Source organism: Rutilus rutilus (genome assembly GCF_951802725.1).
Source record: "Rutilus rutilus genome assembly, chromosome: 25".
NCBI classification, from domain to species: Eukaryota; Metazoa; Chordata; class Actinopteri; order Cypriniformes; family Leuciscidae; genus Rutilus; species Rutilus rutilus.
Window position 1 is genome coordinate 23,524,551 of NC_140229.1, and position 26,892 is coordinate 23,551,442.

At 36.0% G+C, this 26,892-nt stretch overlaps 2 protein-coding genes across 5 annotated transcripts; one reads left to right on the plus strand and one right to left on the minus strand.

The window, feature by feature from the left end:
- Positions 1–1,772: 1,772 nt before the first annotated feature.
- On the plus strand, positions 1,773–13,434 carry sgtb (small glutamine rich tetratricopeptide repeat co-chaperone beta). 3 transcript variants are annotated; one of them, XM_084400699.1, is made up of 12 exons: positions 1,773–1,849; positions 5,323–5,438; positions 6,507–6,610; positions 6,737–6,812; positions 6,998–7,097; positions 7,192–7,296; positions 8,941–9,079; positions 9,246–9,308; positions 9,927–9,964; positions 11,432–11,515; positions 11,708–11,828; positions 12,681–13,434. In XM_084400699.1, exons 2-11 carry the CDS (start codon positions 5,339–5,341, stop codon positions 11,817–11,819), a joined length of 921 nt encoding a protein of 306 aa, XP_084256825.1. In that variant the 5' UTR covers positions 1,773–1,849; positions 5,323–5,338; the 3' UTR covers positions 11,820–11,828; positions 12,681–13,434. The 3 variants fall into 3 exon arrangements, with proteins under 3 accessions (XP_084256825.1, XP_084256827.1, XP_084256826.1); XM_084400700.1 differs by lacking the exon at positions 1,773–1,849 and adding an exon at positions 3,371–3,467; XM_084400701.1 differs by lacking the exon at positions 9,246–9,308.
- On the minus strand, positions 13,398–26,537 carry trappc13 (trafficking protein particle complex subunit 13). 2 transcript variants are annotated; one of them, XM_084400697.1, is made up of 13 exons: positions 26,408–26,537; positions 23,273–23,341; positions 21,956–22,055; positions 20,138–20,222; positions 19,921–20,048; positions 19,328–19,400; positions 19,000–19,044; positions 18,608–18,625; positions 16,224–16,357; positions 14,741–14,939; positions 14,547–14,647; positions 14,323–14,470; positions 13,398–13,829 (listed from the first exon to the last, which is right to left on the minus strand). In XM_084400697.1, the coding sequence occupies exons 1-13, from the start codon at positions 26,487–26,489 to the stop codon at positions 13,722–13,724; spliced, it is 1,290 nt and encodes a 429-aa protein (XP_084256823.1). In that variant the 5' UTR covers positions 26,490–26,537; the 3' UTR covers positions 13,398–13,721. The 2 variants fall into 2 exon arrangements, with proteins under 2 accessions (XP_084256823.1, XP_084256824.1); XM_084400698.1 differs by lacking the exon at positions 18,608–18,625 and having other exon boundaries at positions 13,425–13,829; positions 26,408–26,503.
- Positions 26,538–26,892: the final 355 nt, after the last annotated feature.

Here is a 26,892-nt window from a genome sequence, read left to right on the forward strand (position 1 = left end):
ATGAAACTGCCCACACAGAGTTAGCAATGAACAACAACTCCGAAAGAAGTGTTCCTTTTATTAAACGTTAAAAACATGTTAACAGCATTTATGTGAAATTCCTTTTCTACATGGTTCGAATTTTTTTAATCCCTGTATCCAAAATAGACAGTGTTTGGTAAGTGAAAAAATTAGGCTAATTAATTACTAGCTAGTAGCTACATCGCCAACATCGTTAGAATACTGTACTAATTAATTTCTAAAAGTATTGCATTACTTATTACTAATTACTTTCTAAATCCCATATCAACCTCAACCAGCTGAACAATACAATGATAGACATGAAACTGCACTTTTAATAATATAAAAAACAATAATATAAAATTGCATAAATTATTCTTGAACTTGAACAGTATTAAAGATACATTAAATTAAAGTAATTAAATTACAGTGATTAATTACTTAGTTAGGCCTATGTATTATATCCAGCACTGAACATAGAAACAGACTAAATGAATTATAAAAATGAAAATAGACATGAAAAATGAAATAGACAAAATGTGTAAAATATTAAAAGTTCATATTCAAAATTTCAATGTAATATAAAGAGTTAATAATTCAAATGAGTCAGTTAAAGTCACACTGAAGTGCCTTGAAACGTGCCGCATTATTCAGTGTGTTGACGTAATTCCTGAAACAGGAAGACAGGGCGGGACATATCGAACAGCTCCTCCCCTTTAAAAAAAAAGCCAATAGTGTTTCGTTTAAATCACAGCTCGGCCAGAGCCGTTGAGCTCAGGTAAAGCCGCAGTATCCTCCTAATCTCCTCCATATCACTTTAAATACAGAATTATGTGCAGAATTCAAATGGTTCTGATACGTTTTCTTACGTCTCTGTGTATCGTGTCTCTGGACCAGAGCTGTGGCGGTTCGCGTGACACTAACGTGAAACCAGACTTCATTCGCCCCAATGGAAAGCATATTTACACTGTCTGAATCGTTCCCTATCCCCATAGTGCACTATGTGCCATTCACCATGTAGAAAATAGTAATTGTGTGAACAAGTGACCAATTCAGTCCCAGCTTCAGCATCTATTTATAGTGTAGGGGGCGGAGCTTTGATTTTGATCATTTGATTGGACAGAAAATCTGATGAGAAGCTGAAGTGCAGAGTGATGTCATCAAAATCACTGATCCATTTTGGCAGAAGTGAAAGACTGTGAGTTTTGAATGCTTATATCTTCTAAATGTGAATGTTGTCATTGTTTTGGAAAACACTAGTTTATAGATAACAGTAAGACGAACATATTCATACTAAAAGCCAAAAAACATTTCACATTTGATGTGCAATAGATAGATCACATGAAATAATGGACTCTCTCTCTCTCTCTCTCTCTCTCTCTCTCTCTCTCTTGATAAGTCTTTGCCCCATGCAGACAGCTAAATTGTATTACTTACAAATAAGAAAAGTATATAAAAAAATCTCTTATTCCGAAACCGTAATCTGTAGAATTTAATATTTTGCGTTATCTTTTAAAATACAGGAAAATATGTAAATTGGTCAAGATAAAAGAATGTCTTTTGCAAATATGTGCATGCAGACTTATAAAGATATGTTATATGTATCCTCCACTTCTGTTTGATGTTTTTTGAAAGTTAATGAATAAAAAAAGATAGAATTTAAAATATATATCAATCATTTTACGCCTTTTGCGTTGTAGGATCCATGAACTCTTCATTGTAGTCCTTGAACAATGCCACTTCCGGCTCGACGGCGCATGCGCTGTGCTGCGCATCCTCATCATCAGTCTCACGACGCGAGTGTTCATGACGCTGTGGCTGGAACGAGCGCTGCGGGCACTTTCTCCAGGTAGGTGGGCGGGGGCGCGCACCGCATCCACAAGACTATAATGTTATTGATATTGTGCACTGATATGAGATGATATGAGTCTAGAAGTGTATCAGAGACTTGCGTTTGCAAATATTTCTCTTTCTGTCCGTTAATTAAACTGCGAATGTCTTCAGCCATTGCCCAACCTCCTGCAATCTCATCTGTGTAAACCAGTGTAAACATAGACCATCTGTGATGCACAGGCTAACGTTACCGCTCATCTACCTAACAATAGGTTTATTCTTAAATATACATCAGGCTAAATAATATTTCATGTTGTAGGGCGAATTTTGATGCCTTTGTCATTATTACATCATAACTGCATCATGTGTTTTGGCTTTTGTTATCCAGGGACATGCATAAGAGACTCTTACAGCTGCACGAAACTATTCTATGTAGGCTAGTCTACAATATGGGACCAGAACAGTTTTATATTTCAGATCACATGTGGCTTTGATGAGCAGAAGCTGATGAAATCAGAAGACTGTTATGTAATTAATTAACCCCTGCAACAACATGCAGCATAATTGGTTGGGCATTGTTTGAAATTTAGCGATTCCGATTATCGATTTCCCAGATTTGATTCGAGTAAAATTATTTATTACATGGCTTGGTTTAATTCTAATGTAGAATGCGGTCAGTTATTTCTTGATGAGAATAACACACCGTTGCCATGAAAAACAGGAAACGCAGGATTCTAACCGTAGAGACGGAACGGACTATTTTCTTTAGCGGAAGCAATACAATCGTTTTTAAATCAATAAACTCCTTTTTAAATCAATATTTTGTGTCAAATTATTGATTTATTTGGTAGGTAGCCATGTAATAAACGGGATAATGTAGAGCAAGGCGGTTGTTATCGCGAATACAACCCCGACAGGCTGATCAGGACCCCGACGCGAAGCGGAGTGATATCGCTGAGAGTTATATGTAAAGGATATGTATCCCTTACATATAACATATTTGTTTAGCAAAACGTTTTGTTGCAGCTGATTTCCATGAACAAAAATCTGCAACCTATGGTTTTAACAGAAATACCACAGCAAAAACAACTGCACTAAACAAAATACAACTGAATAAAGTTCAGGTAACGTTACATAAATTTGAATCAAATGTAAAATAACACTGCATAGCTTTCTTTTTATAAATAAAATATAGATTAATCCTTTTATTCAGTCAAGATCAGTGAGTGATTTTCTTTTTCTTTTTCTTTTGTTTTTCGATTAACATTAATGACACAGACGGTAACAGGAATATTAGGCTGCTGTCACTTTAAAACCTAATGCAGGATACAGTATACTGATACTTAAATGCGTTTTGCTTACGTTCAATTAAGACATAATCGACTGTGTTTACTAGGATATTTTGACATACTTTTGTGTGTATTTGTGCGTTCAAGCGCAAGAAGACGCGTGTGAGAACACAGTTCAGTCAGTATCGCGCACTATATGGGCCTGTTCAGGCTACATCTTGTAATTTACATGTGTTTTTACAGATCGGATAGCTATCTGATTTGCTAAAATGGTTCCATTTACCCGTGCCCACATAAGTGTATCTCCGCAAAACGAATATAAATCCGATCTTCAATTCAGCACCGGTAAGATCATTTAGTCTCACTACTTTTAATGAAGATGATTGTGTTTTGAGCTTACTTTCTGTTTTATTTGCGTCAGTTTGCACGTTGGCTTGCTGAAGAGATACGCAGATTAATTTGCAGCAATGTGTATTTCAGTAGCGCTGTCATATCTGGCTATAACATGACATAACACGCTTGAACATTTTGGGAGGAGTAAAATTACAAATGTGGTTTCAACAACCAGATGCATTTCCACTTGTCCAGTTTCGTCTGGAATGCGGGCCAGACCCGCTCCTGAAGTGGTTTGAGCGATCGGATTTAAATCCATCTCGAAAGCGTTTCAGAGGGCATTTACACCTGGTCTTTTCACGACCGGATAGCTATCCGATCACAGAAAACACATGAAGTGATCAGGTGTAATGATCTATGAGAGGCCGCTTTGGATGTCTGCGCAAAGGAAACCGATGCGAGAGTTGAGTTCTCTTTCATGACTTCTTGCGCTTGAAAATGGTTTATTAAAATGCACACACACAGGAATTGATTAGCGTAAATTGCGGAATCGAAATTTTAATTGTATTACAAGTATCCGATTCTGGATTTGGAATCGATTTTTGATTCCCACTAATTATGTGTCTAAATATGTTTAGAATAATCAGCTGTTATCACTTGCAAAATGTACACATTATTAGGGTTGCAAAGGGGCGGAAAATTTCCGGTAAATTTCCGGAAAGTTTCCAGTAAATTTCCATGGGAAGTTAAGCTGGGGAATTTTGGAAATATTCATTACCACGGCAACCGCTTGCAGTATTACAGTATTACTGTACACATAAGAGACGGATAGATACATTATTTAAGGTTATTTCTATTCGTTAGAATATTGATATATGAACTTGTTGTCAAGTAAGCCCCGTTGCGAGCATGTGCGTCTCTCTAAACTTTCAGTGTGCTGCACTGCTCTAGTTGACTTCTGCACCTTCCCCCCCCGAAAATATCACGTTAATTTTGAAAACGTAATAATTTTTGCGGATCCTCTTGGTCATTCTTCATGTTTCTTTGACAAATATCAGTGTCTCAGTCTCACGCACGCTGCACGTGAGTTAACCACGCCTACTTATTTACATGTCGCGGTATACACGGAATAAAAAAATCTGTTACGGTTGACATTTTCTTCCATGGTAACGATATATACCGTCATACCGCCCAGCCCTACTTATGTGGTAAATAAAGTTATGCTAGCTTATTTAGCATCTAACTTTTCAGCTTGCTATCTACTAGATGAATACATTTGTATGTGATATTTGCAATTTAAACATTTAATAAATATATTTCCCCATAATATCATCTAAACTTACTTCACTTTGTTTAGTCCACAGGCTCAAATGTGTGCCTTCAATAGTCTTGTGCTTTGGGCTTCTGTACATGTGATGGAGGCATGCACAGTGCCAGTAGGGGGTGTGGTCTCAATAGCCATGCAGTAAGCAGTGTGCTATGTGCATGTGATTGAGGAATGGCATGGATATTCAAGTGTATTTGAATGGCATCTGTTTGTTTTAGTCAAGATTATGCTAAAATATACTTTCCTCAACTATATTTAAGTTCCCTATGAAGAGCCAACCCTCAACTTTGAAAATTCCCAGTTTATTCCCGTTTATTCCCATAAATTCCTGTTAATTCCCTTAAATTCCCATTAATTCCCATGGAAAGTTTCCATCTTTGAAAATTCCCAGAATTTTGCAACCCTACACATTATTGAATATTTTGTCAGTACAGTCTCTTGTTAAATCATTATTCCTCTTTCAGCTGACCCATCCATGCCACCTTTCCTCTAACGTCTGAATCTATTGAAAAGGACCTTTTTCAACAAATCTTTCCTCAGGTTTCTCCCAGACAAAATGGCAGTGGAAAAGCGCTTGGCATATTCTATCGTGCAGTTCCTCAGAGATCAGACACACTGTGGCTCGCTGAATTCAGATGAACAGGAAAGCCTGGAAGGTAGGTCACCCTCATGTTTAAAACATTTAAAGTCACAGGCCTTTTCTGCTCTTGGACTGGCTGTTCAGATTCTGGACTCTGTCAGATCAGAAGGACTTTCTGAAAGTCACCACAGCAAACTATTATACTTGTCTGTTTAATTACATTATTATTAGTGATACATCGGCGGCCTGATATATCAGATTGATTAACTGACAAAAATGTGGCCATTTTGTGATTTGTAAAAAAAGAAGTGTGCTTAATTATATTGAATGGGTAACACTTTACAATAAGGTTCATTAGTTAACTACCTTAGTTAACATGAACTAAGAATGAACAATACTTCTACAGCATCTTAGTTCATATTAATTTAAACATTTACTAATACATTATTAAAATCAAAGGTTGTATTTGTTAACATTAGTTAATGCACTGTGAAGTAACATTAACAATCAATGAACAGCTGGATTTTTATTAACTAACATTAACAAAAAATGAACGAATACAGTAACAAATGTATTGCTCATTGTTAGTTTGTGTTAGTTAATACATTAACTAATGGACCTTATTGTAAACCATACCATTGAAGGTACACTTTAAGGGCCTCAAAAGTTGGGACATTTTGAATAAAATCAAGAGTTTGTTATTTGTTCATTTTCTTGAACCTTTAATTAACTGACAAAAGTACAAAAAAAGGTTTCCAATGTACAAATTAATTGTATTTTGTAAACACATTTTGGAAGTGTGGATGTAACACACTCCAAAAAAGTTGGGAAAGAGGCCAAATAAAAGTGAAAAGCTTATAGAATATCCAAGTTAAACTCTTTTGAACCAGTTTAGATATTACATATACTGTATGCACATTTCAAAATTATTTCAATAAATGATGAAGACATGGTAAAACATTGCACATTTAAGATATTCCTAAAACAATAAAAAAAAAGTCTGCATAAATGGCCACCATTGTTGAAGAAACACCACCATATCAGCATTTTAATATGTAATTAATATATAGCGTTATTGTTTTTTTTTTTTACAAATACACAATTGTACAAAATTGAAAGTATGATGCATAATTCTCTATTCAAGTTGCCGTACAGTGTCTCGAGACCACTTTCAAGATCAGCTCCAGTGACTGCCATCTCGCCACCCCTCAGCCACTGAGAGAGATATTCCTCAACTCTCTCCTCAAAGTAACCATATTTTATACATATCAGCCTGTCATGCTTTTGATCACTGTTGTTTTAATTCTGCATAACATGCAACAAGCAAGATTTTAGACGCACATTTTCCCACAGTTGTCTAATTGTTGTTTCCAGAATGATATTGTGACGTTACCTGAGACGTTTCCATCTCCTGAGGACATTGAGAGAGCTGAGCAGCTTAAAAACGAGGGCATGTCAACCTTTCCTACTGTATTTAGACTCAAAACACTCGCGGAGTCATATTACACGATGCATAATGTATAACTTAATCGTTCTGTCATCACATTGTTCCATTGGGATGATGCAAATAAAAACATGATCAATAATGAATGCATCAATCATTTCCAATGCTCAAATGCTTTTGTGTTTCTTTAGGGAATAACCACATGAAAGAGGAGAATTATAGCAGTGCTGTGGACTGTTATACAAAAGCCATTGAGTTGGACCAAAGAAATGCAGTCTACTACTGTAACAGGTGAACGTTTCGATATCACACTGTGAGAATGCGTCACTCATAAAGACGGATGTGTTGGTGTGTGGTGTTGACTGATGGGGTTGTTCTCTCTCAGGGCTGCGGCACATAGTAAACTTGGAAACTACACAGAGGCTACGAGAGACTGTGAACGAGCGATCGCCATCGACCCTTCATACAGTAAAGCTTATGGCAGAATGGGGTGAGATGGTTTAATTATTGTGGTGTAACCGTCAGTGTTGTTATTGTATCTGAAACTAAAATTAAACTATTAAAAATCATTTTCGTTCATTGAAATAAGGCTGGAATAAAATATTCAAATAATAATCAAATACTAGATATAATTTATAAATATTATAGAAGTTTATATTGGTAGCATTAGTGAACTACATTGGTTAACATGAACTAACAGCGAAAAATAATACTTAACCATTTATTAATCTTAATCATTTCAATTTCAGCATTTACTAATACATTATTAAAATCAAAAGTTGTATCTGTTAATATCATTTAATGGAATTACACTGAATCAGTTTCATGAGCTTTAAATGAATCGGTGCCATGAGCATGAAATGAATCTGTTTCGTGAGCTTTAAATTGAACGGTTTCATGAGCATTAAATGAATCAGTGTCATGATAATTAAATGAATCAGTCTCATGAGCATTAAATGAATCCGTTTCATGAGAATTAAACGAATCAGTCTCATGAGTATTAAATGAATCAGTGCCATGAACATTAAATGAATCAGTGCCATGAGTATTAAATGAATCAGTGCCATGAGCATGAAATGAATCTGTGCCATGAGCATGAAATGAATCTGTGCCATGTGCATTAAATGAATCTGTGCCATGAGCATTAAATGAATCTATTTTATGAGCATTAAATGAATCTGTGCCATGAGCATTAAATGAATCTGTGCCATGAGCATTAAATGAATCAGTGCCATGAGCATTAAATGAATCAGTGCCATGAGCATTAAATGAATCTATTTTATGAGCATTAAATGAATCAGTTTCATGAGCATTAAATGAATCTGTGCCATGAGCATGAAATGAATCTGTGCCATGAGCATTAAATGAATCTGTGCCATGAGCATTAAATGAATCAGTGCTATGAGCATTAAATGAATCAGTGCCATGAGCATTAAATGAATCAGTGCCATGAGCATTAAATGAATCAGTGCCATGAGCATTAAATGAATCAGTGCCATGAGCATTAAATGAATCAGTGCCATGAGCATTAAATGAATCAGTGCCATGAGCATTAAATGAATCTATTTTATGAGCATTAAATGAATCAGTTTCATGAGCATTAAATGAATCAGTCTCATGAGCATTAAATGAATCAGTTTTATGAGCATTAAATGAATCTGTTTTATGAGCATTAAATGAATCTGTTTCGTGAGCTTTAAATTAATCACTCTCATGAATATTAAATGAATCAGTTTCATGATAATTAAATGAATCACTCTCATGAATATTAAATGAATCAGTTTCATGATAATTAAATGAATCACTCTCATGAATATTAAATGAATCAGTCTCATGAGTTATCCCCAAAGTCTTGAATGTTTGGTTACAACTGTACTTTTTTTCCTGTTTAATATATAGTTAGGAAGTATATAGTAAATATAGTTATAGTGGCGAGGGCCATAAATGAAACTAGCATTCTCAGATGAATCAGAAACCAGAACAAATGCATTCCTTTTGATTCCCATCTCTGCTGAGTTATACAACAGATTTGAAAAGTTAATCTAAAGTATTTTAAAAGTAACCAGTATGTTACAGTTATTAATTTAACAAAATTACATTACTTTTATCTTCTTTGATCTTTTTATGATTATAGATTGGCACTAACTTCTATGAGCAAGTATCCAGAAGCGATATCTTATTTTAATAAGGCTCTGGTGTTAGATCCTGAAAACGACACCTACAAATCCAACCTAAAGATCGCAGAGCAGAAACAAAAAGAAGCATCCAGTCCTGTGAGTAGAAGAAGCTGCTGTCATGTGTAGTTTGATCCACCTTATGAACGACTTCAGTCTATCTTAGTTTTTAATGAATGTATATTGAATATCCCAGTTGAGTTATTAAATATGAGAACTAGCCAATAATAACTCCTAACATTAGCTTTTACGTGTGTTCTCACAGACGGCCACAGGACTGGGGTTTGACATGGCCAGCCTCATCAATAACCCCGCTTTCATTAGCATGGTATGCGCAAGTGTGTGGTTTCGCATTTCTCTGTTAATAGTATTTATGAAACGGGTCATAAATCGACCCTGCGACCCCTTTCATCTGTCTGGAACGCGGCCCATGCCACAGTTAAAGGGCCAGTCGCTTGAATCAGACTGAGGGGGAGCGTGGGGTTTCTAGCACACTGCAGCAGTCTAGAAATTGGGACAATTTCATAAAAAGAACAGACTTTTAAGACCTAAATGCACCAAATCTAATGCAGGGTGAGACTCCCTTGCTGTAGAGGAAGGAAGAACTCAAGAAAGATGAATTTGACATGCTCTAGGCATTGATTATGCTACTTAAAGAGCCTATGGCTATGTTTGGAGTAGCACATTACCATACAGTACTGCTCTGCAGAATATAGTGCAGAGCATTTTATGGGACAAAAACTCCATCAATATGTTAGTCCATTTTCAAGGAAGTGAAAGGCTACATTTTTTTATCGTTTAAACGTTTGGAGTCTGTCAGAAAGAGTCTCATTGGTCACCAAGGCTGTATTTATTGGATCTAAAACAGTAATCTTACAATGTCACTGTCATGTATTCTTTACATTTGATGTTTGTATCCACTCAAACACTCTCTCTTTTGCTCTAGGCTGCCAGTGTGATGCAAAACCAGCAGGTGCAACAGCTGTGAGTTTAAATAAATCAACTCTGTTTTGCCCGTTTGTGCCACCAAATTAAACCTGTCAATTCATTTAAAGGGATAGTTCACCCAAAAATGACAATTATCTCATCATTTACACACCCTGATGTCGTTCCAAAGCTGTATGACTTTTGTTCATCTTTTGAAACGCAATGAAATATATTTTTTATATTCTGTCTGCATAATCAACATTTTCCAGCTTCAGAACGTCGTGAAGAATGAATTGAGCAGTTTCTCAATTCTTCAGTTTAAACCATGATACATTTTTGACAAATAGAAAGTTCAAAATAAATGACTTGACTTTCACTTCTTTGTCAACTTTTGAACAATAGTGTTATTGGGCAGTTTGTTCCAGCAGTACAATCACTTAATATGATGAACAGATTTTAGGCTTTTATTAAGGCTTCTTATCTTAACTGATCAATGCACGTACATAGAGTACATCAAATATGGTAAAGAAAACTCAAACGTACTTTCTTGACGTATGAGAACCGATGAGGTTTGTTCTCACGCTACAAACACACACGAACAAAAGTTTTTTGGATGAACTATCCCTTCAAACAGCCAGTACCAGGGTTCGTACAAGGTGCTTAAAGTACTTTAATTTGACTTTTTAAAAAATGTAAGTCCTGGAAAACGCTTGAAAACAGCCATATTTACGAAGAGGTACTTGAAAAGTGCTTGACTTATTTAAAGCTAATTTTTAAAGTTGATTCTTAGCAAAAACACTGTTCTTTCAAAATGATATGCGCTCATTAATGTGTAATTACTTCTACCAACTAATCAAGTATTCTCGTAAGCGCAGAATCTGCCATTTAGAATACGTACGAGCGAGTCGCTCGAATGGCGGAAGCCATGTTGCGCCTCCATCTTGAAAATACATTAGCCAATGAGGGACATACCTGGAAATTCAAGCTTCGCCTTTCCCGTTTTTACACTCAGTGGCACCGTGACGAATGCGAGGGGGAGATTACTCACGACCACCGTAGGAGTTAAAACGCCCTCGGAATGGGAGGGGCTAGAAAGTAATATTCAGTTGGTAGTCATAAACAATTTCACCGCTAGATGGGAGAAAATCCTACACAGTGTAGCTTTAAATGCAATATATATATATATGAAACGTAATTTTTTCAAAAAGGCACAAATGCAATCTTTTCACGCAAAATGAACACTGCAGCCCGTCTGATAAACCCCCATCAGACCCTTTCTCGATACGAAGTGCGCCAACATTATAACACAAAACATTATTTATAGAACAATAATAGCTATTATAAACTTTGTATTCAAAATGTATTATTAAATACGTTGTAAGTTGTGTTTTGGAAACCTCATATCTGTAATTTGAGTTTAAAAAAGTCGCATCTGTACGAACCCTGTAATACTGCAACAGATACACGCGCTATATTTAAAAAAGTCATGACCAGGTGTGTTTGTGATTAACTGTCCAAAACCAGCATGTCGGGCATGATGTCCAACGCAGTGGGCGGACCTGCCGCGGGAGTGGGAGGATTATCTGACATATCCAGTCTCATTGAAGCGTGAGCATCTTCTCTTTGACATCTGATTGACGTGACATGTGTTCCACGGAAGGTTTTAAGAATTATGTGGTGCATAGATATTCAGAGGTGATGTGTATAATATACACCAGAGGCACCAAGCAGATTTACAAACGCGGCAGGATGTGTTGATGTGGCTCATAAACTAGGAGTGTTTGCTGACGTTTCTCTCAGTGGACAGCAGTTCGCCCAGCAGATCCAGCAGCAGAATCCAGAGCTGATCGAACAGCTGAGGAACCACATACGGAGTCGCTCCTTCAGCGGCAGCGCCGAGGAACACTCCTGATCCCAGCAGGTCGTCCTGTTTAAACTACACACTTACTCTCTTTACTGAGTCTCTGCTGAAAAAAAATGTCTTGCTTGTTCAACAACACTTGAGCTGTGGTGCTCAGTTTGAAACTTGTGACATTCAGTTTCCAGCTGAAATGAAAACTAGTAAACAACTTATTCCCTTTCACATAAATTATGATTACATTGGCAGATTATCGATTAATAAAGACTTATTTTCACGTGGCTCCTTGCGCAAAAGAATGCTATGACCTCAAAACACTTTTACCATCGAGTACTTGTAAGGTAATACATTATGACGTTTGCATCACATAATCAGCTCCATATGTATTTCCTAAAATGGGTAACTTTCTCGATAGCTCAACTGATACAGCATTGCACTTGTGATGTCACGATAAAAGAGCTTAAACACTTGTAGAAGCAAGCTAAAATGGCGTGGCTGCTTCAGCACATCTGGTTTAATCTCATGTTTGTCGGGTTTAGTGTTGGCGGTATATTAATTTCAAATGCGATTGAGCATTAACCTTTTAGCGCCACTCACCGGACATTGTATTTCCGAACTGCCGCGATACGTACAACAACCAGATTCACAGTCATTTGTTTCAGATATAACTGACTCACTTGACATTTCACTTTTAAAATAGTCGTGAAATGTGCAAAAAAGCAACATTAAATACATCTGCAGAAATGTCGTTTTCCCAGTGAGCCTGTGTTGGACATTTTCCCAGTGCTCTTATCACTGTAGGGATTTTCCTATAACATTTACACTGCTGTAAGTATATTCCATGGACAGGACTGTTATATTCACGCACCCGTGTGTCCTGCAGAATAACGAAAACTATAAATCTGGTCTGTGCAGGATCAAGAATCAGAGGAGGGCGGGCGGAAAAAGAGACGTGAGTGCAATCGTTAAATTCATTCTTCTGTTGAATCGAACCCGGGATGGAGGGAATGGCACTTTATACGGAGACGTCAGGAGGGAAGAGGAGAAGACACATCTAAAATCACCTTGTACACAGAACATTCTCTTAGGTTTCTTTGTGTTTGTCTGTGTAGATAATGTTTCAGTCCTCTTTATGAATGTAGCTGGTTATGACACATCAGAGTTGACTTTATTTTACTAAACGAATGATTGATCAATATGTTTATGCCTATTAACTAGATTCGGGGCCATGTTATTAACATCCGAGGGCATTGTATAAGAATAGTTCTCTGCTAAAATGACAATTGACTCATTGTTTGGAAGGACACGAGGGCGAATAAATGACGGCAGTTGTCATTTAGCGTGAACTGACCCTTTAACGCATTCTGATTATTTTTTACAACATATTCTGTTCGTTTTAGGAACAAGAGACGTTTGTGTGTGGTAATCACTATATCAGCTGCTTCACCAGATCTGTTTGTTTAGTCATTTTATTCACTGGTAATGACAACAAAATGTTGCTATAATAAGCATATTCATAATCTCAGCATTTGCAATTTTCTTTTGCATGCTCCATAATCTGATATTTGCAGTCAGATGAGTGATTGAAGCCTATGTAATATGCTTATAAAACACAGAGCAGTATAATGTTTTGTCAAAAAACAATGTTAATAAATGTGTCTTGAAATCATTCTGTCGATGTCGGCGTCCTTTGTGGCGAAACATTATGATATTTGCTTATCGCCCACCAGAACAACACACTTTTGTATCGGAAACCTTATAAATGTTTTAACAGCTGATTTTTAATTGACATTTTATTTACATTGACAGTTAAAATGATTTTTTAAGGGCTTTAAAAAAAATGACATTTTAAAACAACAACCTTAAAGGTAAAGAGCAAAAGGTGTTATATTAATAGATGCAGAACAGATGGGAAGTTGGTCCATTGACACAGACAGTGCAAAATGCCACAGGGGTTCAACTCTCTGGACTCGTGTAAGGACACACCACACAGACCTGTGCGATGTCATCATATTCATACGTTCTTTTCAGGAAAGTATCCGTCAGCCTCAGTCCTGATATGCTCTAAAAGAAAAACAGAAATTACATAGATGTATCATGGATCCTGCATCATCATTCATTTCATTTTTGCTACTGTATCTCTGGTGCTCTTCGGTCAATTTGTATTTACATTTTTTTACTTCATTGGAATGGTACGAAACTTGGTAATCTTGGTAATTTTGGGAGTGCAGCCACACAAAATCTGACTGAAAGCTCCTTTTTTTGAGATATCAATGTCACATTTTTGGCTTTGATTTTCTCGCAGTTTTAGAGTAAAACGTGATTTTGAAAATATATATTTCATATAAAAATACACGCGAAGAGCACCAGAGGGTTAAGACAAGCCTATCTGTAAATGACTGCTGTTATGATTGGCCCCTTGCATTACATGCCAAATTACTAAATATCGCTAAACTGAATTTGAATTCAAGTAGCAAATTTTGCCCGACTCTGCAATACATCCAATGAAAAGCCCATTGAAATATCATAATGCCGCCTCAGGCCTGCTGGAGCGTACCTGTAAGCCCTGGACGGACGACAGGAGCCTGAGAGGAATGGACAGCGAGGCGCTGGGGCTGAGTTTACCCAGCTGTCTGCCGGACACCCCACACCAGTGGACGGAGCGCGTGTTACACATCTCCAGAACCAGATCCATGGTCCTCTCACTGACAACGGGAACACCAGCGGTTAAAACCCACAGAGTTCATGTGTAACCTGACAGGCTCTCGGCCGTGCTCTGACCTGCAGTTGGTGATTTTACAGGTGATGTCGAAGGGCTCCTCTAGGTTGACCGTGTCTGGGATGAACTCGAGGGAAAGCCTGACGTCACCGTAACCAGGAGCCTAGAAGAGAAGGCCTGAATGAGCCGCGTTCTGTGTAACATATAGATTTGTGTTGTAGTCCGTTGGATTAACTATAGTGACTGGGCACTGTACCATTCTCTGTAGCTGGCTGGTCTGTAGACGTCCTCTCTCCCCGAGGTTGGTTTTCCACACAATGTCTAGTTTGCCGATTACCGTCACCCCCTTGATGACCCCGGCCTTCTCCGCAAACTCTGGCTTGGGCTTCAAACAGTACAAATACTGCCTCGTGTCCAAGGGCTGCAGATACGACATCTTCCCAAACGTCGACTCGCTGCGGAAATCCAAGAAAACGCTGCGCATAAGTTCAATAATGTCAACAAGTCTGTTGCTGTACCATTTACAGCTGTTTAGCAAACGTCATTTCAATAGGAAGTGAACACGACTGGGAATTTTGGTTCAAGTTGGTGGCATGAATTCCCCATGTTGACCAACAGAAAGCGACTTCTGTGCGAGCTGTGCTCTATACATCACTACTCTTTTGACAATAGACAATGGGCCTTTTCTGTCCACGAAATGAAGCCCAAATTTTGCTCATGTGACCACACAACTCTACAAGGTTACACAAAAGAACATTAAAGATTCAACTATTAACAGGAATCTTCTGGTTTCAGTACAGCTTAAAGGAAATTGACTTAAAAACTAAAGTTATGTCATCATTTACTCACCGTCAAGTTGTTTCAAACCTGTATGAGTTTCTTTCCTCTGTTGAACACAAAAGAAGATATTTTGAAGAATGTGGGTAACCAGACAGTTTATGGACCCCATTGACTTCTATAGTAGGAATAAAATACTATGTAAGTCAATGGGGTCCATCAACTGTTTGGTTACCCACATTCTTCAAAATATCTTCTTTTGTGTTCAACAGAAGAAAGAAACTCACACAGGTTTGAAACAACTTGACAGTGAGTAAATGATGACAGAATTTTCATTTTGAAGTGAACTATTCCTTTAAACTCTATTAACAACAACTGTGACGTGCTGTCAATCACCAAAGAAATCTCCCTGAGTTTATAAAAGCAAACAATCGTCTCATTTACAGTGATGCACTTACAATAGAAGTCTATGAGAAGTCTCATGTTCACCAATTTATTTGATCAAAAATACAGTAAAAACAGTAATATTGTGTAATATAATTATTAATAAAAAATAAAAAACTTTTCTATGTGAATATACTGCATGTTAAACTGTAATTTATTCCTGTGATTAAAGCTGAATTTTCAGCATTACTCCAGTCTTCAGTGTCACATGATCCTTCAGAAATCATTCTAATATGATGATTTGATGCTCAAGAAACATTTCTGATTATCAATGTTGAAAACAGTTGTGCTGCTTCATATTTTGAGGAAACGGATACATTTTTTCAAGATTTTTTTGGTGAATAGAAAGTTCAAGATCAATATTTGAAATATTATGATCACTTTATGGTCGCTTTTGATGCATCCTTACTGAATAAAAGTTTGAATTTCTTTAAAGAAATATGTAAATATACTTCCCCAAAGCGTTTGACTGGTAGTGTGGAACACAAACACGTGTCAACAGTAACAGTGAGGCTCACCTCTCGTCCGCAGAGGACACAGCGTTGAGCTCAGTCACGTTGTACATCATAGAAGGTTCCAGAGACACTTTCTCCATGAACATTGGGGACGTAGTGATGTTCTGGATCTGTGCCTCTAGGAACACCTCATCCGTCTGTAGGGTCAAAGGTCAAACACATCAAATCCGGGGTGCGTTTCCCAAAGCCAACTATGGTCGCAAGTTACCAATAGAGTTCAATGGAAATTGCGATCATAGTTGGCCTTTACTCAGCCCTGGTCAGATTACATGCAGTATTGTACTGTATGTATAATCAATTAATATTTGATCCTGGAGGGCTTTACATAAAGACTTAATGCATACAAATGAATTACAATTCAGTAATATCACAATAAACAGGACTATCTCTTCGGTTGTGAATGGCACTGAATTGAATCACTGTTGTTTAAAGGTCCTGTGGCCCATCAAATCAAGTTCTTCAGACAAGTTTAAGTGGAATTTATAGAATTTTTTCAGAGAGGCATATAAAGCAGCTGTTTGCCCAGTAGTGTCATCTTGAGTTGGAGGTTAGTTCATGCCTGTGGATCAACAGCAGCACCGTTTGACAGAAGTGTTGTTATTGATACAGCATGAAGCAAAGATCCCATGCCAAGCCGGATTCATTCAATAGCCCAGAAATCAAACAGTTTAGACTAATTAGACTATATCATGTCACTCTAAAGAAGTCTTTTAACTCATCACACCATTATTATTGATACTAATGTGATATAAAACTGTTAACATGTGGTTTTGGGAATTTCAAACCAGAAGTGATTTAAATCTGTCAAAGAAAACATCAATTGGTATAAAGATGATTGAAAACAAGCATCAGTTTGTCCCAGCCTCAGGAAAAGAGTGAGTTGATTCAGTTCAGCACTGTGAGCGAGGGAGCAGTGAGGCAGAAGCATTGAGAGGGAACAAGTCAAGGAAAACACACAAAAAATATTTCTCTCATTTAATTTTTGGTTTACATATTTCTTTATTATTATTATTAGATTTTGACGATTGCCAATTAAAAAATGATAACTTTTGTTTGTTAAATTTAAGGACATTTTCTATTTTCAATTATCATTGATTTAATTTATAAAAATAAACACTGTAAAAATAAATGTTGTTACTGTAGTAGAGGTTTGATCTTTCTATCTGTCTGTCCATCTATTTATCCATCCATCTATATCCATCTGTATCCATCTATATCCATCCATCCATCCATCCATCCAACAAAATTATAAACGCAACACTTTTGTTTTTGCCCCCATTTTTCATGAGCTGAACTCAAAGATCTAAGACTTTTTCTATGTACACAAAAGGCCTATATCTCTCAAATATTGTTCACAAATCGGTCTAAATCTGTGTTAGTGAGCACTTCTCCTTTGCCGAGATAATCCATCCACCTCACAGGTGTGGCATATCAAGATGCTAATTAGACAGCATGATTATTGCACAGGTGTGCCTTAGGCTGGCCACAATAAAAGCCCACTCTAAAATGTGCAGTTTTACTGCATCTATATCCATCCATCCATCCATCCATCCATCCATCCATCCATCCATCTATATCCATCTATCTATATCCATCCATCTATATCCATCCATCCATATCCATCTATGTCCATCATCTATCCATCGTCCATCCATGTCCATTATCCATATATCCGCCCGTCGATCTATCCATACATACATCTATCTATCTATCTATCTATCTATCTATCTATCTATCTATCTATCTATCTATCTATCTATCTATCTATCTATCTATCTATCTATCTGCCCGTCCATCTATCCATCATCCATCTATCTATACATACATCCATCTATCTATACATCCATCCATTGATCTATCTATCTATCTATCTATCTATCTATCTATTATCTATCTATTATCTATCTATCCATACATGCATACATACATCCATCTATCCGTCCGTCCATCCATCCATCCATCCGTCCATCCATCCGCTCTACCTTTTGAAACAACTTTCCATTTTGGCTAATGCCTGGTTTCTCAGGTTACTACTTAGTAATAACCAATAGCCAAAAAGCTATTCAGGCCTTCTTTAGGCTACTGCTGTAGGTAACGTAGCCTTTCTAAAATCTTGCCAACAGATAATACAGTAACTTAGTGTCATTTAACACGAATTAAATAAAGGTTTTGCCAAAAAATTATGAATTAGAAAAATAACTTTTACTAATAGCACAGGTCTGGATTTCTCAACATAATCTCATATTTTCCATCTCAGTACTGTCCTGTTATCTGAATATCAAAATACTTTTCATATGTTTTCCCCTTGCTTGTTTCAAAGGCTCAGAAGAAGAAAAGAAACAGGTTATGCTGAAAAAAAAGTTGCAATGAGAAAGAAAAACAATTACCACGGAACTGAGGTCACTCTAATGGAGGAATGAAACACAAAAATAAACATTAGAGAAGTGAAGGTTACATGCACCAGAAAATGACAATGTCAGTTTTCTTCTTGAGGCAGCATAAACGTGAACAAAACAGTGAATTATGAATGAAACACACACACACTACTTACAAAAGGGATATCAAATGAAACAAGTGAAAATGTATAAAATGGGATCTTAAAAAGCATAGCCTCACTATAAATTATTTCAAAAGCTGCGAGGCAGTGCAGAGAGGAAGATAAACAGTATGACCATGGAAAATACTAGAGACTATAAGTGAGTCATTTGCTTTCGTATTTATTCTCTAAATATTAGGGGGGAAAACACATAGGAGCTCAAACTGGTAAATGTAAACTTACCTCAGCATTGTAGAATTTGGTCTTTACATCTAGAGGCTTGAGAACCTGGTTCAAAATAGAGTTAAAACTGAAGTTTGAGCTGCAGTTTGATTCTACTTCAACAGAATCCATATCAAATTGAATTTATCACACAACTCAAGACTGCTTTCAATGACCTAGCTTCAGTTCTTCAACTCTGCGGACTGTTTTCAGGTTGTGTAAGGCAGCATGAGATCTCATGCTCCAGTTCAAATGTCAAGCTTTAGTGTAAATTAAAAGTCTCGGCTCTGTGCAAAATGGTTTGCGTAGAGCTGGCGTCCAATCACAGAGCAGGAGGAAATGAGCTCACCTGAAATTTGAAGAACTTTCTAAAGTACAGCTTCTCTCCAGTCTGAGTGGTGTAACTGACAGCACAGACCAAGCTGGAATCAGAAGATCAGACACAAATATGGTGAGGACAACAGCGAGCTGTATACATCTCTTATTCTTGATGGATTTGATCTATTTATGGTAGAAACGTGAACATGCAACAGCATTTGCAACCAATTTTACTCCAGTAATTTGAGTAATTTAGAGGATATCAAACCCAAAAAACCCATTGGAAGGGGGGGAACAGTTTTTAATGTTTTATCAGACAATAACTACTCAAGATTTTGCTTTAGTATAATTTTCGAGACAATTAGGGCCGGATTCGGGACAACAGCTTAGATTTTGGGACTGTCCCGAATTTTTCGGGATGTCTGGACACTCTAATATACACACACACTTATACATAATATACACTTATATATACTGTGTATATTCCCAAAAACTACTTTTAATCGTTTTACTTTTTTGTTAACAACATAAGATTGTGGAGGACTACTCCATTCGATTCATTATATTAACGCTACCCAGCATTAAAAGACTAGGAATGTTTGGAGAGTGTCAGAAGTTACACACATGTGTGTCCCGATCTCCTTGACTTCATGATGGATGACATCATCAATGCAGGACTCTGGCTTGAGCTCTGAAACGGCAGAGTTTGAAGCGGACAGATTTAACCTCTGGGAGCTGGTCTGCAGGTCTGCCTGCGAACAGAGACGATCGTGGGATAGTAGCGAGACACCAAAACCGACACAACTACATTAGGCTTTTATTACTTCACCTGAGCCGTTACCTTTACGAGAATGTCTTTGACCACTTGACTGCTGTCGTTGTGCACGCTGATGTAACTGGAGAAGGTCTCGCCAAGGAAAATATTTCTGTACGGGGAATGGTGAGAATGCATTTTCCGCATCACTGGAACGGTTTGGGATTCAAATGGGCATGTGGCACTTTCCACTACACAGAAAAGGACCTGAGGTGCTCGACCTTTCACCTCTTTTTTTATTTTTTTACAGTTTGGTTTGTGTGGGCATTTTCCTAACAAAAATAAATAAAATCTATGTTTTTTTTCCTCAGAAATTTAAAAATTACCTGTGATTTAGGATGGGATTATAGATATTTGATGAGTTTAAAACTAGCTTATGAGAAGGGTTATTATGTGATATAGATAGATAGATAGATAGATAGAGATAGACAGATAGATAGAAATAATGATAGATAGATAGATAGATAGATAGATAGATAGATAGATAGATAGATAGATAGATAGATAGATAGATAGATAGATAGATAGAAATAATGATAGATAGATAGATAGATAGATAGATAGATAGATAGATAGATAGATAGATAGATAGATAGATAGATAGATAGATAGATAGATAGATAGATAGACAGATAGACAGATAGACAGATAGATCGAAATAATGATAGATAGATAGAAATAATGATAGATAGATGGATAGATAGATAGATAGACAGATAGATAGATAGAAATAATGATAGATAGATAGATAGATAGATAGATAGATAGATAGATAGAAATAATGATAGATAGATGGATAGATAGATAGAAATAATGATAGATAGATAGATAGATAGATAGATAGATAGATAGATAGATAGATAGATAGATAGAAATAATGATAGATAGAAATAATGATAGATAGATAGATAGATAGATAGATAGATAGATAGATAGAAATAATGATAGATAGATAGATATATAGATATATAGATAGATAGATAGATAGATAGATAGATAGACAGATAGATAGAAATAATGATAGATAGATAGATAGATAGATAGATAGATAGATAGATAGATAGATAGACAGATAGATAGACAGATAGATAGAAATAATGATAGATAGATAGATAGATAGAAATAATGATAGATAGATAGATAGATAGATAGATAGATATCAATAATGATAGATAGATAGATAGATAGATAGATAGATAGATAGATAGATAGATAGATAGATAGATAGATAGATAGATGACCTTGAGTGTCCAGAAAGGCGCCAAATAAATAAAATGTATTATTATTATAGATATCAATAATGATATATAAATAGATAGATAGATAGATAGATAGATAGAAATAATGATAGATAGATAGATAGTTAGATATCAATAATGATAGATAGATAGATGACCTTGAGTGTCCAGAAAGGCGCCAAATAAATAAAATGTATTATTATTATAGATATCAATAATGATATATAAATATAGATAGATAGATAGATAGATATCAAAAATGAGATATATATATATATATAGATAGATAGATATCAATAATGATATATATATATAGATAGATAGATAGATAGATAGATATCAATAATGATATATATATATATATATATATATATAGATAGATAGATAGATAGATATCAATAATGATATATATATATATATATAGATAGATAGATAGATAGATAGATAGATAGATAGATAGATAGATAGATAGATAGATATCAATAATGATATATAATAGATAATAAATAAATAAATACCAAAGTGTACAGTGTTTGTGGAAGCATGAACTCATTAATAAATCCAAAAATAAATCATAAAATGTGAGGTCATTAAATCTATACATTACCCAAAATTCTGAGGCAGTGTGAGCATTTCCCCAAGGATTAGTGTTTCTGCCCCCTTTACAGTAGACGGATCGTCTTTCATGAGTCGTATAAACAAATCACCTGCAGACATGTGATATGCAGAGCTGTAAAACCTCTTGACTGACAGCCTAGACCCCCACAGACATCTAAATCAACAGAGATTTTTATTTGTGCCTTAGTTATGTATAGTCAAGACTTTCCAGAAGGCCACACATGCTGGTCACAGGCCATGAATTGCCAACATGCATGTATGGCAAAATTTAACAATGATATACGAGTCATCAAATTATGAATAATAACAACCAAACAAAACTATCATGATTCAGCTGACTATTTATACAAATTAGAAGCATAACACGAGGTGGCGTCTGATGAACTCCGCTCACTTCATGTTTTCAACATTACAATCTCATTCATGCAGATTAATGGGGGAACATATTTCAGCCGCTTTTATATATAGAAGTGCTACTCAGAAGTGCCACTCAGAAGTGTCGTCGTGACACGCGGTCCTGGAGCACGGCCGCTGGCGATCGCGTTTCAGAGCATTGGGTAATGCGAAAGCACAGAGACTGAGCGGCTGATAATAGCTTTCAGAGAAACTCAGCAGTGGTTTCATGTGTTGCATTATAACAACAAATGTTTCAGTGCATTTACAGTGTTTTCCACTGGATTTAGTGAGACTGTGGCGGGTGGACCCCGGTCCCTATAGGTGTAACATTCAAAGTTCAATTTAAAGTTCATTTAAAGGTCATTTAACATTTAAAGTTCAATTCATCAATCTGGTGCACTTTAAGAGCTCAAACGAAGAGCTCCGACCAGTGTCCAGTGTTCAAATTGAACAAAGAAAGAAGCTGATGAATTGATGTGCACCTGAACTCCTCTTTTTAGTTGTGATATAGTGTCTCAGACTATAGCATTGACGCTGGTACAATTAGAATATAATAATAATATTTTTATATTATTATTATTCCTATGGCTAGTTATAGCCATATATTTTAAAATAAATGCACTGTAAAATAAATTTATTTTACTTTAAGCTAGAGTATTGAAATTTCAATACTTTTGTCCTAATTTCTACAATTGCAAGAGATAAACCCTTGAGCTTTTATTTTGAAGGAAACTGCAGTCGAGCTTTTATTTTGAAGGACACTGCAGTCGAGCTGGGTACCTCTGCTTTAGACAATTCATAATTAATTTGTGAATTATTAAATTAATTTCTTTCCCAATGAATCAGTATCTGATTTCACAAAATGTGTGTATTCTTCAAATGTTTCCTGATTCGTGTGATCGTACTGTACCTGGAAGATCTCGGTCCTCACACGTCACCGGCATGTTGGTGAAAAGCGTAGGTTTGGTCAGCCGCATCACTGGAGGGAGAAACATTACATGAAATCTTTACAACACTTCAGTATCAAACACACATGATGTACAGTTAACTATTGGAGGGTCTAGTTGCTTTTGTTTAGATTTATTTAAGGTTGACCACCAGTGTAACAGACAGTAACAGCTCATGTGTAGACACGAATGCACCATTAGTTCACCATCTTAGTTTCTTGTATAACTTTAAATGCTCAGTTGATGCAGTTGATCCAAAGACCAACACAGCCATAAAGTGATATTTACAATATAAGGTTAATAATATACACTACCGTTCACAAGTTTGGGGTCAGTAAGATTTTTTTATGTTTTTAAAGAAGTATCTTCTGCTCACCAAGGCTGCATTTATTTGATAAAAAAAAAAAACTAAAAAACAGTAATATTGTGAAATATTATTACAATTTAAAATGACTGTTTTCTATGTGAATGTACAGTAAAGTGTAATTTATTCCTGTGATCAAAGCTGAATTTGTCAGCATCATTACTCCAGTCTTCAGTGTCACATGATCCTTCAGAAATCATTCTAATATGATGATCAAGAAACATTCATTATTATTATCAATGTTGAAAACAGTTGTGTACAATTTTTTTTTCAAAATTCTTTGATGAAAAAAGTTCAAAAGAACAGCATTTATTTAAAATAAAATATTTTCTAACATTATAAATGTCTTTACTGTAACTTTTGATCAGTTTAACTCATCCTTGATGAATAAAAGTATTGATTTATTTTATTTATTTCCCCCAAAAATAAAATTTTAAATTCTTACTGACCCCAAACTTTTGAAGGGTAAGTGTTTAATGTTACAAAAGCTTTATATTTCAGATAAATGCTGTTCTTTTGAACTTTCTGTTCATCATAGCATAGCATAGCATGTTTTCAACATTGATAATAATCATAAATGTTTCTTGATCATCAAATCATCATATTATAATGATTTCTGAAGGATCATGTGACACTGAAGACTGCAGTAATGATGCTGAAAATTCAGCTTTGATCACTGGAATAAATGACACTTTACTGTATATTCACATAGAAAACGGCTGTTTTAAATTGGAATAATATTTCACAATATTACTGTTTTTGTTTGTATTTTTTATCAAATAAATGCAGCCTTGGTGAGCAGAAGAGACTTCTTTTAAAAACATTAAAAAATCTTACTGACCCCAAACTTTTGAACGGTAGTGTATATATAGTTAGATGTCTTATTCCATGTATGCCATGAATTCACATCCCTGTCATACAGCACCAAATGATGATCTATTAATATTTCACTTGATTAGCATTGTGAAATTATTTCATGATCACAACACGCAATTTATACCACGCAATTCTGAGGAAAAAAAGTATAAATTGCGAAATGTAAACTTGCAATTGCAAGAAAAAAATAAGAATTGTTTCTAAGAATAAGAATAAGAATACGTTTTACATTTTTATTCCATGGTGGAACAAGCTTCAATATCGGTAAATTAGACCAAAACATTTTTTACTTCCTCAGAATGGTATGAAACTTGGGGACTTTTGTGGCACTTGATGTATGAACACACACACCCACACACACACACACATGATTACAAAAGGCTAAATAGTCACACTTTTGATCTTAGCATTCAAAAATGACCAACATAGGAAGTTAATGGAAAAAAACAACATGAAAATACACAGCAATTTCTTCTTTTGCGATCCAAAATAAAAAGGTAATCAGATTGACTAATTATTTACAGAGTTTAGTTGCACTTTCCCATAGATAAGTTGAAGTGAAGAGGTAAATAAACTACAAGCTATGAGAGAGAGAGAGAGAGAGAGAGAGAGAGAGAGAGAGAGAGAGAGAGAGAGAGAGAGGTTTAGCTGATAAGTAAAGCAGCACATAGCTGGTGTGTCGGGGCCTCATACCCTGAATTTGCTGAGGGCCCTGTTTCTATTACATATGATTTACTTTATTTTTCCCCACTAGATGACACCAATCTGCCTTCGATGCATTGGATATTAAATAGGCTACCTTTGTTGTATTTATAACTTAAACACTTTATTAACTGAAAATAATATTTTATTATGTTATTATTATTAATATTATTATTATTATATATGGTGTATAATTTAGAAGTAAATATAGTCTTGTGACATAAAATCCCCTCAAAATACAAAAAATAAAGAATAAATATTATTGAAACAAAATTAATTAATTTTGTACATTTTTTGCTGTATACTTAGTCTGTTTTGATCGCCAAGTGTGACCTCTGATAAAACAAAATAAAAATGCAAAGATTCTTAATGATTCCAAAAGAAAGGCTTCATTTTCTTTATGCAAAATATAAAGTCTTGTTGTCCTACTTGCACACGTCCTGAAGCGCAATATTACACTGCATTCTGTTCTCTAGCAGTTCAGTCTGACTATTGAGCATGAGCAAGATTTAATCCATTTAACACGCTCTCTGTTTTAAAACACGTTATACCAGTTTCAGTAACCTATCAAACACACCAAAAGAACAAACTTGAAAATGACTGTGGACAATAAATTCATTTATTGTTCTTAATTCATTTTGTCAGTCTGAAAATTATGCCAAGACAAGTATAGTAAGTAATAAGTATATGGAGGGATATAGGGTTATTTGCCATTAAACCCTGAAGAGATTACGTAGAAGACTAATAAGACATCACTTCAGAGAGCTTTTCAGTTACTAGACTCAATGTCAACACTAGAATCAATGAACGACAGGACTCTGTGTATCTGAGGATGCCACAAAACAGCAACTGTCACTTGTTTCCTACAGCAGCAGAAAACTGCTAGACACAGACACATACTCTTGCAGTGTGTGACTCTTACACTAGTACACATGTACCAGGGCTCTAACCCTTTCTTATACTGTCTATGCTCAAACCCAGTGAGCAGCAGCAGACCTGAGACTCAGAAGAAGTGATTAGCATGCAGCTAACAGGGCGATCGCTTCGGCTACAGCGGGGTTTATGAGTGAATGAATATAAGTAAGCACGTAACATTGTTCAGGCATTCAGCTGCTCTTTCGCTACTAGAGTAAGAAAAGGTTGAACCCCGCAATACCTTTTAATGCGAGCAGATGCTCTTGTTTTGCCTGGTTGACATCCATCCTGTCTGCTGCACTGAACTGACCTTTCACCTGCATATCAGCTGCTGACGGAGACTACAGAGGGACAAACCGCGTTTCAGCGACACCAGAACGCGACCGCAGGCGTCTGTATATACAGCACATCCACACAGACAGTGTGTGATACATGCACATCATGTAATGCTGCAGTTCAACACCTCTTTACTGTTACCACGTTACTATACACTTCAAATAGGACGTAAAGTGCTGAATCATCAACTAAGTTAACTTGCTAATAAGGAATTCCTGGTCCGCAAGTGAAACCCCTTTCAGATTACTCATTATACACAGATATTAACTTTTGTTTTGTTTTGTTTTGTTTTGTTGGTTGTGTATCGTCACTCTCACTCACCCACCCCATATTTTAGACTTCAGAGATGCATTGACAGGATGTAGTATGCATTGACATACATTCATAATA

What these genes read in the sequence shown, in the direction of transcription:
- trappc13 (XM_084400697.1), bottom strand. Translation starts at nt 26,489, where the DNA reads ATGCAGGTGAAAGGTCAGTTCAGTGCAGCAGACAGGATGGATGTCAAC. An exon ending in GCATCTGCTCGCATTAAAAG is followed by an intron (nt 23,342 to 26,407) that starts GTATTGCGGGGT and finishes TTCTCCCTCCAG; the next exon opens with TGATGCGGCTGACCAAACCT. An exon ending in GAAAGTTCTTCAAATTTCAG is followed by an intron (nt 19,045 to 19,327) that starts GTGAGCTCATTT and finishes ATTTTGAACCAG; the next exon opens with GTTCTCAAGCCTCTAGATGT.
- sgtb (XM_084400699.1), top strand. Translation starts at nt 5,339, where the DNA reads ATGGCAGTGGAAAAGCGCTTGGCATATTCTATCGTGCAGTTCCTCAGA. An exon ending in TGAACAGGAAAGCCTGGAAG is followed by an intron (nt 5,439 to 6,506) that starts GTAGGTCACCCT and finishes TCTCTATTCAAG; the next exon opens with TTGCCGTACAGTGTCTCGAG. An exon ending in AAAGCTTATGGCAGAATGGG is followed by an intron (nt 7,297 to 8,940) that starts GTGAGATGGTTT and finishes TTATGATTATAG; the next exon opens with ATTGGCACTAACTTCTATGA.